Genomic DNA, 17,107 nt, shown 5'->3' on the forward strand with positions numbered 1-17,107 from the left:
CTCTTCTGCGAGTGTCGGGGAGCGGTAGTTATGGAACCAAAGAATGCAGATGTAAGTAGTAGGCAAATAGTTTATCTTAAAAAGATAGATTTTTTTCCTGTTCACAGTTGCTTTTCCAAAGCGGAGGCTGCAGGATGTGATTTTACTAATGAGAGATATCATAGCTGGATGCTGATTAGGAAGCATTCATTATGGCCTTTCCTGTTGATGATGCGAGGAGCTTAACATAACACTCACATGTAGTCTTGAAAAGATCTTGGCTTGAAATTTGGATGGTCCTTCTTACAATAAAGATTTTACATCAAAAGCAGGATAAAAAAAAATCCAACAGTGAGGAAGAGGAAGCAAAGTTCTTTACATTAAGGGAATCTTTTCCACCAGCCAGAACCCTATGCACTTAGAGGAACCAGATGAAAGATCTCAGATCTAACCCCATTCCCCTGCACAATTCTGTTCTACAGTGTCTGGTAAATAGAATCTTCACAGATTGTTACATGGAGCAAAGGGCAAGCCATCATAGATGCATTGGTTTCATTCAACCCTGGTGTTTTCTCTGCAGCCTTAGCTGAGAGGGGATCCCCTTGGCAATTAAGTACAGGAGCTGGGCGATCAGGCAACTAATTACTTGGATATGTTCTGCAATGCTTTGGTGGGTAACAATCCACAAGTTCCTCGGAAAAGGTTTTCTCCCTCCTTATAAATATCAGTCCTTACCACTGAACCATGGGATGAATAGATTTAAAAGGACACACTCCAAACTGTTGCAACACCTCCTTCATGCCAAGCCAAGTTTCTGAACTCCTGGGTGGACAGGCTCATGGAGTCTTCAGCAGAGTTCGTCTTCTGTCCATGTCTTCTTCACTGACACACTGAGGCTTGCTATCATTTCTGGAGTTAGCAGACCATCTTCTCTGCACATCCAGCCTCCAGTGTGATCCTCTTTCCCAGCATCTGTGGACCCCCCTGATCTCCCACACCTAATGTCCAAGCGTTTAGGCAGCCCTGTAGCTTATGTGCCTCCTGCTTTTCCCAGTGTTCCCCATCTGAGCTCATCTCTCCATCTCTCAGTGTTTTCACCAAGACTATATTGAGTGGTGAGTCTCTGCAATCACGTGGTAGTAGGAGAAGGAGGGGGGTCCTCCGCAGTTTGCTGTTTGTTGGGTCTCAGACACACATAGAGTGTTGGAGAGAGCTGCAAGTCTGTGCTTTTCCCTGTCTGAGCTTTCCAAGCTCCATTGTATAGACTGCAATCCAAGCCCCGTCAGGATCTACCCTGCTTCGTCTTTCTCCTCTACCCTCACTGTCTGGAGAGCATTTTCATCATTCTTGTCTCTGTACCTCCAACAAATCCGAGCTGATGTGCTGTTTGAAAGGCTGGAAATGGAAGTGTTGATGCTCTGCTTTCTCCCCTGGATATTTCAGTGTTTGTCAGTGCGGGCGGACTCCATCATCCACATTGGTAAGAAGAAATGATGATGATGATGATGATGATGATGATGATGATGATGATCACTAGGATGGGGGCAGAGATCTGTCTCCTTAGACCACACAAGGCTGCGACCAACTCCTACTGAGAGATGCTGCTACAGCCCAGCTCAGGAAACTTGTGTGTGTGTGTGCTGAGGTTAGGGGGTTAATGCTATTGATTGCCTCTGGTGAAGGGCAGCTGTGTGCATGGAACAGGTTGGAGGAGATGGCAGTGTCTGCAGAGCACTTTCATGGGGTCTGATGTGGAGATCAGCACAAACTTGTTTGCTTCTGTCCCACTGTACATGTATTGTCTGCCAGCACCATGGACAGCGACTATAGCACCAGGGGGGCTGGAAGTTTGGTGGGCACAGGCTGGTTCCATGCCAGGCTTGCTGGTCCTAATGATTCTGCAGCCAGTAATGGATAAAAGCCCGGCGCTGTCATCCTGAGCCTAGGAATGACAATGGCAGCATGGAGGTCTGAGGGCTGGAGAGGCACCTGCCGGGGGGAGCGCCCATCATACGGAGGGCATATAAGAAGAAGAAGGGGCTTTCCAGCAGATGTGGTGATGAGGGACTGAATAGAACGAGGGGAGGGTGAGTGAGGCTGCATGTGTGCGGCTGCGATGTATGGATGAGACAGGCAGTGAGACTGCAGGCTTAGAGATCCACAGACTAATGCAGATTAGATGGAGCCAGAAATGGACAGACACGACTAAGATGCACATAGATCTGGCACCATGACTCCAGCAAGGTAATACTGAGGGCACCCACAGCAGATGGCATACCTAATGCAAGCAGAGGGCAAGCGATCTGCCCAGAGGAATGCCTACAGGGTGAGAGGGGATGTGGGTCACATCAGCCCAGGCTGACGGATGAGGGACCTGCCATGCTGAAACCACGAGTGGATGGAGGGAGCCTGTCCACGCACACAGCATTGCGGATCTATTAAACAAGAGTGGATGAACTTTGAAGGCTGCACTCCTCAAATAAAGGAGCTGAGCCCCTCTCCAGCACCAGTAACACTGCAGGTACTGTGATGCCAGGTATGGCATAGCTCTAGAGCTCCAGAGCACTATTACACCACTGTATGGCATAGCTCTAGAGCTCCAGAGCACTATTACACCACTGTATGGCATAGCTCTAGAGCTCCAGAGCCCTATTACACCACTGTATGGCATAGCTCTAGAGCTCCAGAGCACTATTACACCACTGTATGGCATAGCTCTAGAGCTCCAGAGCACTATTACACCACTGTATGGCATTGCTCTAGAGCTCCAGAGCACTATTACACCACTGTATGGCATTGCTCTAGAGCTCCAGAGCACTTTTACACCACTGTATGGCATAGCTCTAGAGCTCCAGAGCACTATTACACCACTGTATGGCATTGCTCTAGAGCTCCAGAGCCCTATTACACCACTGTATGTCATTGCTCTAGAGCTCCAGAGCACTTTTACACCACTGTATGGCATTGCTCTAGAACTTCAGAGGACTATTACACCACTGTATGGCATTGCTCTAGAATTCCAGAGCACTATTACACCACTGTATGGCATTGCTCTAGAGCTCCAGAGCACTATTACACCACTGTATGGCATTGCTCTAGAGCTCCAGAGCACTATTACACCACTGTATGGCATTGCTCTAGAGCTCCAGAGAACTATTACACCACTGTATGGCATTGTTCTAGAGCTCCAGAGCACTATTACACCACTGTATGGCATTGCTCCAGAGTTCCAGAGCACTATTACACCACTGTATGGCATTGCTCTAGAGCTCCAGAGCACTATTACACCACTGTATGGCATTTCTCTAGAGCTCCAGAGCCCTATTACACCACTGTATGGCATTGCTCTAGAGCTCCAGAGCACTTTTACACCACTGTATGGCATTGCTCTAGAGCTCCAGAGCACTATTACACCACTGTATGGCATTGCTCTAGAACTTCAGAGGACTATTACACCACTGTATGGCATTGCTCTAGAACTTCAGAGGACTATTACACCACTGTATGGCATTGCTCTAGAGCTCCAGAGCACTATTACACCACTGTATGGCATTGCTCTAGAGCTCCAGAGCCCTATTACACCACTGTATGGCATTGCTCTAGAGCTCCAGAGCACTATTACACCACTGTATGGCATTGCTCTAGAGCTCCAGAGCCCTATTACACCACTGTATGTCATTGCTCTAGAGCTCCAGAGCACTTTTACACCACTGTATGGCATTGCTCTAGAACTTCAGAGGACTATTACACCACTGTATGGCATTGCTCTAGAATTCCAGAGCACTATTACACCACTGTATGGCATTGCTCTAGAGCTCCAGAGCACTATTACACCACTGTATGGCATTGCTCTAGAGCTCCAGAGAACTATTACACCACTGTATGGCATTGTTCTAGAGCTCCAGAGCACTATTACACCACTGTATGGCATTGCTCCAGAGTTCCAGAGCACTATTACACCACTGTATGGCATTGCTCTAGAGCTCCAGAGCACTATTACACCACTGTATGGCATTGCTCTAGAACTTCAGAGGACTATTGCACCACTGTATGGCATTGCTCTAGAGCTCCAGAGCACTATTACACCACTGTATGGCATTGCTCTAGAGCTCCAGAGCACTATTACACCACTGCATGGCAATGCTCTATAACTCCAGAGCACTATTACACCACTGTATGGCATTGCTCTAGAACTCTAGATGATTACTAGACCACTGTATAGCATTGCTCTAGAACTCTCTTTCCCGAGCACTAATACACCACTGTATGGCATTGCTCTAGAACTCCTGAGCGCTATTCCACCACTGTATGGCATTGCGCTAGAATGCACACTCCAGAGCACTATTACACCACTGTGTATCATTGTTCTAGAACTCCATAGCACTCTTACACCACTGTGTATCATTGCTCTAGAACTCCAGAGCACTATTACACCACTGTATGGCATTGCTTTAGAACTCCAGAGCACTATTACACCACTGTATATCATTGCTCTAGAACTCTCAATCCAGAGCACTATTACACCACTGTATGACATTGCTCTAGAAGTCCAGAGCACTATTACACTGCTGTATATCATTTCTCGACAACTCTCATTCCAGAGCACTATTGCACCACTGTATAGTATTGTTCTAGAACTCCAGAGCATTTTCATACCACTGTGTGGCATTACTCTAATGCTCACACTCCAGAGCACTATTACACCACTGAATGGCATTGCTCTAGAGCTCACACTCCAGAGCACAATCACACCACTGCATGGCATTGCTCTAGAACTCACACTCCAGAGCACTATTACACCACTGTATGACATTGATCTAGATCTCAAACTCCAGTGCACAATCACACCACTGTATGGCATTCCTCTAGATCTCCAGAGCAATATTGCACACCACTGCATGCCACTGCTCTAGAACTCCAGAGCACTATCAAACAACTGTATAGCATTGCTCTATAGCTCTAGAGCACCATTACACCACTGTATATCATTGCTCTAGAACACCAGAGCACTATTGCAACACTGTATGGCATTGCTCTAGATCTCCAGAACACTATTACACTATTACACCATTGCATAGCATTTCTCTAGAAACCCAGAACACTATTACATATTTGTATGACATTGCTCTAGAACTCCCGAACACTATTACACCAATGTATGATATTTCTCTAGAACTCCAGACAGCTACTGCATCACTGTATGGCATTGCTCTAGAACTTCAGAGCACTATTATTCTGCTGGATACGTTTGCCAGCTGAAACAAGGTGTGCACACAAGCTTCTACAGCATGCCATTCTGTGGGGGTCTGCACTAAGGAAACCCCCACTGTAATATTGAAGAACAGTAGATTGCTGAGACCCCTGGCTTGATTGCTAATGTCCCCTTATGATATCACTGCACAGCTGTTTACAGTGATGAGACCTTCTTGTTATAATCCTGCACAGTTGTATGCACGTCCTTGTAATATTACTGCACAACTATCACTACACAGTGGTCTTTAATAAAGAGAACCCTTGAGGAAGAGACCCCCATTAATTTTAGTAGACAGTGACTGCACTGACTAAATCCCTAAAATATGCTATCAGTACACAGTGCTCTTCTATAGTTAGCTTCCTTATGGAGGTGACCCCCATGTTAATATGAGCGCACAGTGGTCTTATATAATTAGCATCTTTGTGGAGGAGACCCCCTGTTAATGTGAGTGTACAGTGGACTTCTATAATTAGCATCTTTGTGGAGGAGACCCCCTGTTAATATGAGTGCCCAGTGGTCTTCTATAATTAGCGTTCTTGTGGAGGAGACCCCCTGTTAATGTCAGCGCACAGTGGTCTTCTATAATTAGCGTTCTTGTGGAGGAGACCCCCTGTTAATGTCAGCGCACAGTGGTCTTCTATAATTAGCGTCCTTGTGGAGGAGACCCCCCGGTTAATGTCAGCGCACAGTGGTCTTCTATAATTAGAATCCTTGTGGAGGAGACCCCCTGTTAATGTCAGCGCACAGTGGTCTTGTATAATTAGAGTCCTTGTGGAGGAGACCCCCTGTTAATGTCAGCGCACAGTGGTCTTCTATAATTAGCGTCCTTGTGGAGGAGACCCCCGGTTAATGTCAGCGCACAGTGGTCTTCTATAATTAGAATTCTTGTGGAGGAGACCCCCTGTTAATGTCAGCACACAGTGGTCTTGTATAATTAGAGTCCTTGTGGAGGAGACCCCCGGTTAATGTCAGCGCACAGTGGTCTTCTATAATTAGAGTCCTTGTGGAGGAGACCCCCGGTTAATGTCAGTGCACAGTGGTCTTCTATAATTAGAGTCCTTGTGGAGGAGACCCCCGGTTAATGTCAGCACACAGTGTTGTACTGTTGTACAGTGATGAGACCATGTGATGCTTTCACTGCTCATTTGTCTTCACTGATGAGATCCATGGGGTTTTAGGCTACCACTGACAGATTGTGCAAGCGCTAACTATCTAGTTGTCATCCAGATCTGGGCTGTCGGTGTCTCTGGCCACTTTTGACCAGCAGTTCACCCCTAGAATATCAGAAATGCCCTCCATATTTCTCCTGCTGTCTCCATGCCTCTCTCATCCACTGTGCTTGATTTACACATACAGAGTGAATGAGCTATGCTTTATAAATGGCAGAACTGAGGCCACACTTCAATAAAACCTCAGCCCCAATGGAGGCATTAACAAAGCTTTAATATGGAGAAATGTACCGCATGCTCCACATATCACACACCTGCTCCATGTCCTGTAGTGGCTTCGCTGCACTGTTAGTTAACATTAAGTCCAGTATTTTCTTCTTTGTATTTCACATTCCAACCATGTTTGCCCTAGGAATACTGATGGGATCACCGTATATCGTACTGTATGCTGCTATGGGGCATAAATGAACGTTCTCCAGGATCTGGTTACATTGGTGCAGCTAACGTGAGATTAAACATTGTTGCAATGAGTTACAGTGTACTTAATATTTTACTGTGCAGTGAAAGCTGTAAAGAAAGCATTTAAATTGAGTTCATATGTCAATGGCTTTGGCAGCCCTTTATGTAACTAATGAGTTCCTTGTAGGACAGCTAGCCCTCATAGTAAAGGTCATCATCTGATATATTGCAGCAGCTGCCCACCCCTGTGAAGGCCAGCAGCCCACCACTGTACATTGCTACCTACCTGCATCATCTCCTCTCATGCAGGGGGGAAGGACCCACCACTGTCATTGCTACCTACCTGCATCATCTCCTCTCATGCAGGGGGGAAGGACCCACCACTGTCATTGCTACCTACCTGCATCATTCATCTCATGCAGGGGGGAAGGACCCACCACTGTCATTGCTACCTACCTGCATCATCTCCTCTCATGCAGGGGGGAAGGACCCACCACTGTCATTGCTACCTACCTGCATCATTCATCTCATGCAGGGGGGAAGGACCTACCACTGTACATTGCTACCTACCTGCATCATCTCATCTCATGCAGGTGGGAAGGACCCACCACTGTCATTGCTACCTACCTGAATCATCTCATCTCATGCAGGTGGGAAGGACCCACCACTGTCATTGCTACCTACCTGAATCATCTCATCTCATGCAGGGGGGAAGGACCCACCACTGTCATTGCTACCTACCTGCATCATTCATCTCATGCAGGGGGGAAGGACCTACCACTGTACATTGCTACCTACCTGCATCATTCATCTCATGCAGGGGGGAAGGACCCACCACTGTACATTGCTACCTACCTGCATCATCTCATCTCATGCAGGTGGGAAGGACCCACCACTGTCATTGCTACCTACCTGAATCATCTCATCTCATGCAGGGGGGAAGGACCCACCACTGTACATTGCTACCTACCTGCATCATCTCATCTCATGCAGGGGGGAAGGACCCACCACTGTACATTGCTACCTACCTGCATCATCTCATCTCATGCAGGGGGGAAGGACCCACCACTGTACATTGCTACCTACCTGCATCATCTCATCTCATGCAGGGGGGAAGGACCCTCCACTGTACATTGCTACCTACCTGCATCATCTCATCTCATGCAGGGGGGAAGGACCCACCACTGTACATTGCTACCTACCTGCATCATCTCATCTCATGCAGGGGGGAAGGACCCACCACTGTACATTGCTACCTACCTGCATCATCTCTTCTCATGCAGGGGGGAAGGACCACTCATGGATTCTTTTTTTGTTGACAACAGGTGCAATATTTGAAGAAAATGCAGCGAAGGACAATGAAATCTTTCAGCTGGCAGTGTCAGATCTGAATCTCAATGATGACATTTTACAAAGTGAAAAAATTGGACACACTATCAAGATTATAGAGCCTAACAATCCCTTCCAAGCTGTCCAGGAAGGTAAGTGTGCAGTGTGTGATAGCGCTTGGAAGGACACGCTTATATAGGACAATTAGTATGATGCTAATCATTGCCAATGACTTTCTGCAAAAAAGGTTGTAAAAGACCCATTCAGCAATTGTCCTTAGCTGTAGATGTCTATACTGTATGATTCACGTTGGACAGACCTTAATTGTAGAGATGAAGAGTTTTATGCGTATGTGACATCATTTCGCTTTCCTGGGAATGCACAGCTGCAGATTATCCCTGTGGCAGAATGGCAGTGTATGTCACAAAGAAGGTATTGTGTTATCACTTTCTTAGGATGAAAGCTTGGCGAAACTTTTCTTCTGCCACTAGTGGGCGCTGTGTTACCAAAAAAGAGAGTTTGTGACTGATGATCCTGCAGCTCTCCAATGTTCTGATTTATGCTCTCTCCTCCAGCACCAATCACTTGTCAGTTATTTATTGTCAGTGTTTGAAGGGTTAACCAGGTTTGAAAACAGTGAGCGAGGCCGGGCCTCCCCGGTTTGTGTTGCTGTGGCACTTTTAGTGCAGGATTGCATTAATGAATTACCAAGACTCTGGAATTGATTATTCCTTTTTCGTAAGGTTGTTATTGGAAACTTAGGCATTGAGCAAATAGAGAATGATAAATCATTGGAGGAGGATCCCTCATTGTTCCACACTGGAGCAGTCAGAAGCGCTTGCCAAGCTTTTTCTGCTCCAAAGGTGGAAAGTGGATTGGTTCAAGGTCACTTCTTAAAATACTGCATTTAGTATAGTGACGCTCCTAGTCTCGAAATCCGGGCAGCTTTTATTTCCTCCGTTCACTATACATCAGAAATAATGTTGCAAGCGGTTCAAAATGACACAGAATGGTTTTCTTTCTGTTTTCCTAAGGGGTTGAAGAAATAAATACATTTATAGATAGCTTTTTGAGTGTTTGCCTGAATTTTCTCATTATAATAATAACTCGCTGAGAAAAGAAAACTTTGTGTCATGTTAAAAGCGAGCATAGGACCCCTCGGCTCACCACCACAGACTCAGCCCGCAACCTCTGCGTATGGAAACTTGTGCAATTTATATGTTAATCCATTTTCTCCCAATATATATTAATTGAAAGTTGTGCTATTATTGTACAGCTGTCACTTTCTGAGGCAGCTACCATCGACATGTAAAGGATATGATTGCAGCACATCATTATGTGTATGAAAGATGCCTTTTTTTCCCTTTTTGCTTCTTACTTGCTTACAAGCATTATGCCACGCAATTTATCTCATTACCGTAGAATGTTAACGTGTAATCGTCATTACGAAAGATGCTGTAAGTATTTACACTCAGCCCATGCTTACACACAGAGTATGGCTTCCCAAAAGGTATCTATGATATTCAAAGGGATAACGCGTCTTTTTCAATGGATACAATGACAAAGTTGTGTGTATGAATAAGCGCCTTGGCAATTTACCTATTATTATAAATGCTTTCTGTTTTCAAGAATGGAGGGATTTTTATACTGTAGTGTTGAGGCCTTTTCCAGGGTGACCATCCACTGCAAAGGAGTCCAGTTTCCTAGACAAGGGGCGTGCACTTGCACTTTGTTACCTGTATAGTTTGCAGTTGCTGCACTGAAGCTAGATATGGCCAAGCAATGGTCCTTGTGCTTCTCCAATGCTACAGAGGGAAATCCACCTCTGCTAGAAGCATGGGAGAGCACTCAGTTAAGGCCATCAGCTCAGTCATGCTGCCAGCAGGAGCAGTCAATTATCTAGAGTGCACCCCCCCAGCAAACAAAAAGCCAGACAGCAGGGAAGGTGTGCGCACCAAAAAACAGGGGTTGAGACAGCCCTAAAGTTCATAAATATTTGCTCTTCTTTGTTTGTAGTTTTACTGTGTGTCACAATCCATTTTTGGATCTGTGGCAGATCTGCATTCTCACATTAAAACTTTTTTCCTTTCAGGCCATCGGGGGTTAATATCAGTTTTTCCCCCCGGTGGCCGCTGGTGTAACTACATGGCTGGTCTATTTGCTGATGCAGGTGGTGACCACTCCCACATTCCTTTAAAAGGTCACCTGATGCATCAGCTGACGGTTGGTTATAATGTCACGAAGTGATTGGCCCTGTGTGACACGACCCAGCAAACGGTCGGTCACTAAACGGTAAACAAACAAGGGAACACCGGAGACACAATTACAGCAGTGGGCCCTGCGATAGGGAACAAGAAAATGGACACCTATTGAACAGTCCTGAGGCTGTGCCCTGGTCTATCCTGACATCCCTATACGGCTTCTTTCAAACCGTCACCGAGCAGGATACCTTAGCCCTCATTTGCCCTGCACCTATCCCTCAATAGGGAATTGGCAAGTCAGGACACTGGTCTCACCGCTGCACTAATACAACACCACGGGAAAATATACCGATAAGGTAAGACAAGCAACACTTAGCTTTCTCTGCTTAATGCTGTGATCGGGTGCCTTACTCTGCTGTGCGGTGCATTGCAGCAAAGAAAGCTAAGTGTTGTTTGTCTTACGTTTTTTGTGTATGTATATATGTCTTATATATGTGTACAGTATGTGTGAGTGTGTGTTTGGGTATGTGTGTATGTGAGCAAGGGGGTATATGCATGTGTAAGTATATGTGTGTGGGTATGTATGTGAATGTGTGTGTATGTGAGGGGGAAGTGTATGAGTGTGGGTATGTGTAGGTGTATGCATGAGTGTGGGTGTGTGTGTTTGTATGTGTGTCGGTGTGTTGGGGGAGTGTATTAGTGTGGGTAGGTGTAGGTGTGTTTATGAAGTTTGGGTGTGTGCATGAATATGTATATGTGTGTATATATGTGAGTGTGTGGGTGTATGTGTGTATGTGTGTGAGAGTGTGTATATATGTGTGTGTGGGTGTGTGAGTATGATGTGGGTGAGTGTGTCTATATGTGTGAAAGTGGGGGGAATTTACGGTCCTGCTCACCATTATTGGCATCCCTTTATCTTTTATACACTGTACATATCTTTAGAAATAAATGGAAATGTACCAAAGTTATATCCTCAGGATTTATTCATTAGTGGTCCAAAGTAATACAACAATAAAAAATTTTTTTGCAACTTAAATGTTGCAGTTTCAAAGAGGAAATAGAATAAACAGCATGTGTAGCAATAAAGGCCCTCTTAATTAATACTTTGTTGCACACCCTTATACATTGATGATAGCCTTTAAACATTTCTTGCAGCCATCAAAAAGCTTCTTGCACTTTGCAGCTGGTATACTCTCCCACTCTTTGCAGTTTGTTTAAACTCTTGAATGTTTGGAGGGTTCTTTTTCCTAATGGGAAATTTCAGCTCACCCCAAAGATTTTTAATAGGATTGAGGTCAGGACTCATTGTTGGCCATTTTTAAACAGTCCATTTTTTCTTTTCAACCATCCCTGTGTATGTTTGGATGTGTACTTTGGGCCTTTGTCTTGCTGGAGAGCCCATGATCTTTGACTCAAATCAAATCAAGTTTTCTTACACTGGATAGGACATTTTGCTCTAAAATCTCTTCATGATTCTCTGATTTCATTATTTCTGTGATATGGTCAAGGCCTCCAGTATGAGATGCAGCAAAGCAACACCACAGCATTATGGATCCTCCACCATGCTTAACTGTTGGTAGGGTGTTTTTTTCCTTATAAGCTTTATTGTGCCATCTGTAAACAAACTGTTGCTTTGCATTACCAAAAAGCTCTATTTTTGTTTCTTCTGTCCACACAACATTTTCTTAGAAGGACTGTGGTTTGTCAAGGTACTCTTTAGCAAAGATCAGTCATTCCTTTTTATGTCTTTTCTTCAACAATAGTTTCTTCCTTGGCCTTCGCCCATAAAGCTCTGGTTGGTTTAGTGTGCCACATATGGTACTTGTTGAAACCATGACCTCAGAGTGTTCCACGTTGACCTTCAGGCCTTTGGATGTTTGTGTTGTTTTTCTCACCATTCGCACTATCCTTTACAGACATCTCTTGTCAATTTTCCTCTTGATGGTTCCTTTCTTGGCAAATTTCTTAATAACATTGCACACTGTTGAAACTGATAAACCAATTTCTTCGGAGATGGCCTTACACCCCTTGGAACTCTTGTGTTTCTAATAGTAGCAGTTCTGATGTCCACAGACAGCTCCTTTGTCTTCACCATTATGACAATGAAATAGAGTCTACCATGTGGCTTCTTAAAACACTGAAGTCATCATTCATTGGCTGATTCATGTCACATGTGCACCTACAATCACAGGTGATTCTCATTTGTGATTTAACACAGGCGAGTAAAAATGTGTTTCCATACTAATTTAGTGTAAAGGGTGCCAATACCAGTGTCACAGCAAGCTTTAGGTTTTTCTGTTTTTCATTTCCATAGTTTTTTTGCTTTAAAGTATTTTTATCATTTGCTCTTTTGTATTTAACACGAGTGCTCTATAAAAAAACAACTGTTTCACTTGATTCATTTTTTTTTAGGACATATTCCAGACTATGTACTTAAACTTTATGGTGCCAATAGCGTTGAACACGACTGTATATGTCTGTAACTATGTGTGTGGGGGTATATGTGTGTGTATGTGTGTATGTGGGGAGTGTATGAGTGTGGGTAGGGGTGTGTATGAGTGTGGGTGTGTGCATGAATATGTATGTGTGTGTATTTATGTGAGTGTGTGGGTGTATGTGTGTGAGGGTGTGTGTGCATGTACATGTATGTTGGTGAGTGTGTCTATGTGTGTGTGGGGTATGTATTTGTGTATATGTATAAGCATGTGTTCTTGTATAAAACTTTGTAATAAAATTAAACGGATTTTAAAAAAAAAATTTCTGAGTATGTTAAGCCATCCATGGACTGCAATATAAAAATGCAGCTGAATCTGCTAGTGTCATGGCATGGATTTGCTGAATAGAAAAGTTGGGAGTGGTGTAACAAAAAATAACAATAGTTTTCTTTCACGTATAAGTAATCTGTCATCAGGTTTCTGCTACCTCTTCTGAGAGCAACATAATGTAGGCAAAGAGAACGCTAAATCCATTAATGTATCACTTAGGTTACTGGGTACAGCCATTCTGACACAATCAGAGTTTTTAGATTTAGCGATGCAGCAGAGTTGAGAAAGCTAACTCCACCCACACCAGGCTCTGTATGTACAAAGTCCATAGACAGAGAGCTGCTTATCACAGGAGGGGGCATTGCTGGACTAGTCCGGCAATGTTAATCTCTTACTGATAAATCCTTCACGGTTAGTAAACAGCAGACACTCGCATTTTGATAAGTAATACATCTTTTAATTCTGTGTTTCAGCCTATATATCCTCCCGTCTTCAGATTTCATAGCAAAAATCTGCTGACAGATTTCCTTTTACAAAAAAGTTTACAGAATATTGGGGTACATTGATTCATATCATACTCTAGATATTGCATTTTTAGGACAAACAGGAAGACATTCCTGCATTTTTTTTCTGCCATGGGTATGTGCACAAATTAAATATTTGGTGCTGAAATTTCTGCACCTTTTTGCATCTCTTGCTAGGATAAGCACAGAGTAAAATAGGTGCGTTTTTGTTGCATTTTAGATGCATTTTTACTTGTGTCTTTGTTGCAGATTTTTCCTCACTCATTAGTATGAGTGAAATCTGCAGCAAAAAAGCTGACAGAATTGACATGCTGTAGATTTAAATTTGCACCAAATCTGCAAGAAAGAAATAAGCAACATGTGCATGAAATTTCTGGACTCTCATTCTCATTGCTGTCATCAGGAAATCCTTCAAGTTTTGTGACAAATTTGAGCAGAAAAAAAAAAACACATAAAAAAAGCAGCAAACCTGCAATGTGTGCACAGGCACTTAAATGCGTGATAGTGGATATCCATGTAAGCCCAAATTTGTTCAGGAGTATTTTGTACCTGTGGCTGCATGTCAGATGTTTTCAACATTAGTGAGTAGTGTGTATAACAAAAAAAAGTGTGTAACAGGTTCCAGGTATGAGGTAGATGTGACGAAGACGCCGACCATGACTCTTTTTAGGTGAAGGACGTAGAGACGAAGATCATCGAACCAGACAGTGGTCCGGTGGTCCATCAGTCAGGTCCCCAACACCCCAAAAGGACGGGCGGGCGCCAATGATGACCTGGTAAGCGAAAGGCCTCGGTCATGGCGTTCCGGACAGCTGAAGGTAGTAGAAGGGGAGAGTAGTGGGAGGTACACGCCATAGAGTAGTCCGGGTGGACCTCGCCAACCTGAACGAACTTGTCACGTGGCGTGCGCGCTGGCAAGTAGCAGTAGGCTGCTCAGAGCATGGTGCTCCCGGTTTAGTTTGGCCCCCGTGGGCAGCGGGTTTGGCCCAACGACCGGTCCGACAACAGACTGTGGACAAGCTTCAGAATGACGTAGGTAGGGAGTACGATTGTCGGGACGACAATGGACAAAGGAAAGGAGAGTGTGGGGAAGGTGACTTGATGGACAGATGTGACTGGTAGTAGGAGGGGATGGTTTGTGCACTAGAGACGGAGATTGACAGGATAGAAGGGTGACAGCTGGGAAAGGTGGATAGTAGAGTGCAGTACGTAGAAATGACCACAAGATGGCAGGGGGGAGTAGCTTAGGACTTAACATCAGCTTACGGCTTGAGAAATGCTTAGTCATGGGGGGCGGGGAGATAGGAACCCAGGAGGGGAATTCCCGGTGAGAGAGGGGATAAATAGGACATGAGCGAGTATACTTGTTGCTCGGGTTTTCCCTAGCATGCTCGGGTGATCTCCGTTTATTTTCACGTGCTTAGAGCTTTAGTTTCTGTTGACGCAGCTGCATGATTTGTGGCCGCTGGACAGCCTGAATACATGTGGGAATTCCCTAACAAACAGGTATTCCACACATATATTCAGGCTGTTCAGCAGCCACAAATCATGCAGCTGCGGGGACTGAGACGTAATCTCCGAGCATGCCAAAATACTTGGAGATCACCCAAGCATGTGTGGGGAAGGTGTCTTGATGGACAGACGTGACTGGTAGTAGGAGGGGACGGTTTGTGTACTAGAGACGGAGATTGACAGGATAGAAGGGTGACAGCTGGGAAAGGTGGATAGGAGAGTGCAGTACCAAGAAATGACCACAAGATGGCAGGGGGGAGTAGCTTAGGACTTAACATCAGCTTACGGCTTGAGAAATGCTTAGTCATGGGGGGCGGGGAGATAGGAACCCAGGAGGGGAATTCCCGGTGAGAGAGGGGATAAATAGGACAGGGTAGGGTTCCAGGCAGGCTAGTCCCGGGAGGAGCTCGGTAGAAGATGGTGAAGAGAGAAGAGCTCGACCAGGGAATGGACAGCAAAGGGACAGTCAGGGGGGTGGCCCTGACCCGACGGACCGCAGGACAGACGAGGCCCCGGGGGTACCGATTGGACGTCGACCTCGGGCAGGTGAAGCGCTGGCGGTAGATTGGTCTAGGACAGCCCCAGCGAAAGATCCATGAGGGACGCTACTTCGACTGGAGCACAGGTGCACGTACCCAGGCCTGGAGACAGAGAACTGTAAGGAGGCTGCGGTGCGAGGTTGTGGTCGTCAGGAGGACGACGAATAAATCCGGAACTGTTACTATTGAAATCTGTCTCCGCCTCGTCCTTGCATCGCCTGATGTCTGTGTCATCCAGACAGGGTAAGCAGTGGTTCACCCCCCAATCCAGCCCCCTACCACACACGCTCAGGAAAACTCGGGTAAGAGCGCACTCACTCATCACTAGTCCTAGCTCAACTATTACATGTGGGCAGCACAGCCGCTTATGCAGAGAGTGGAGGCAACACAACACGATCTGGGGAAATATTACATTGCCATTGTAGAAAAAAAGTTTTGGAAGTAGAAATAGATTTCTCATTGAACACCTAGCCATATATGAAGCACCTTGTAATATTTTCTTAGCACCTGCTTTGCATTCATGGATTAAATATAGCACCTCTTGTATGATGTAGAGTGATCATGACAATCATTACAGTCTGCAGCTGATTTTTTATAAAATTGTTCCAGTTAATTACCGAACTGTGCGTGAATTAATGAGCTCTATAGGGTGGCGTGCTGCATATGTCCTCAAACCCTTCCCGAGAACACCATTCTAGTGTACACAGTCCATGATACACGTCTGTCCTTCCGAGCCTTGGGCCTTAACAATACAGGGAAACATCATTAAGTTCTGCTTCACATGTTTAGTAACTCAGTGTTGGTAACATTCAAGAATATAAATTAATGAGTGCAGTTATGAGAAAAGCTTATATTGTGTCATGATACTAATGAAGATGAAGTAAACCGCAGTCCTACCATCCCCAGAATAATTGCCATCAGTAAGGACATGCACACTATCCTTTCTGTGACCTCTTATTAATAGCTACTTTAGTATTTGCAGTAACTCAAAGCCATCTGTAATCACTTCAGTATTCTCTATTTTATCAGATTCAGTGATGATGTATTATCAAATTCCAACATCAAGAATGAAACCACTGGGAAAGCATAGAAAAGTAGTTGGTTATTAGCATTAAGTATTAATGAATGTATCTGAAGTTTACAGAAAAATTATGGTGAACACCAGTGAGCTACAACATGGAGCAATATTGTAGGTCTGTGTAAGAACTGTAATAGATAACCCTTACAGGAGTTTTCTGGCTAAACCTTATCACCTATCCTGTGATAACTTGTTAAAAGGAATTTGTCAGCAGGTTTTTCCTATTTAATCTAAAAGAAACAAAATGTAGGGGTCGAGTCCCTAATTCCAGAGATATATCACCAATAAGGCTGTTTTC

The 17,107-nt window shown here is 44.7% G+C and overlaps 1 protein-coding gene across 4 annotated transcripts in view; it reads left to right on the plus strand.

The window, feature by feature from the left end:
- The first annotated feature begins 1,132 nt into the window (after window positions 1–1,132).
- Window positions 1,133–17,107, plus strand: part of GRID1 (glutamate ionotropic receptor delta type subunit 1) — a 1,795,826-nt gene continuing 1,779,851 nt past the window's right edge. The window contains exons 1-2 of one of the 4 annotated variants that reach the window (XM_073574878.1): window positions 1,133–1,459; window positions 8,187–8,342. In XM_073574878.1, coding sequence (XP_073430979.1) covers window positions 1,381–1,459; window positions 8,187–8,342 — 235 coding nt within the window. In that variant the 5' untranslated portion in view covers window positions 1,133–1,380. Of the gene's footprint in view, window positions 1,460–2,112; window positions 2,224–8,186; window positions 8,343–17,107 lie in introns of those variants that run through there. The other 3 variants (XM_073574877.1, XM_073574874.1, XM_073574875.1) reach the window with 3 other exon arrangements.

The sequence above is a fragment of the Dendrobates tinctorius genome, unplaced genomic scaffold, assembly GCF_039654945.1.
Source record: "Dendrobates tinctorius isolate UK_male_01 unplaced genomic scaffold, ASM3965494v1 ptg000040l, whole genome shotgun sequence".
Classification (NCBI taxonomy): Eukaryota; Metazoa; Chordata; class Amphibia; order Anura; family Dendrobatidae; genus Dendrobates; species Dendrobates tinctorius.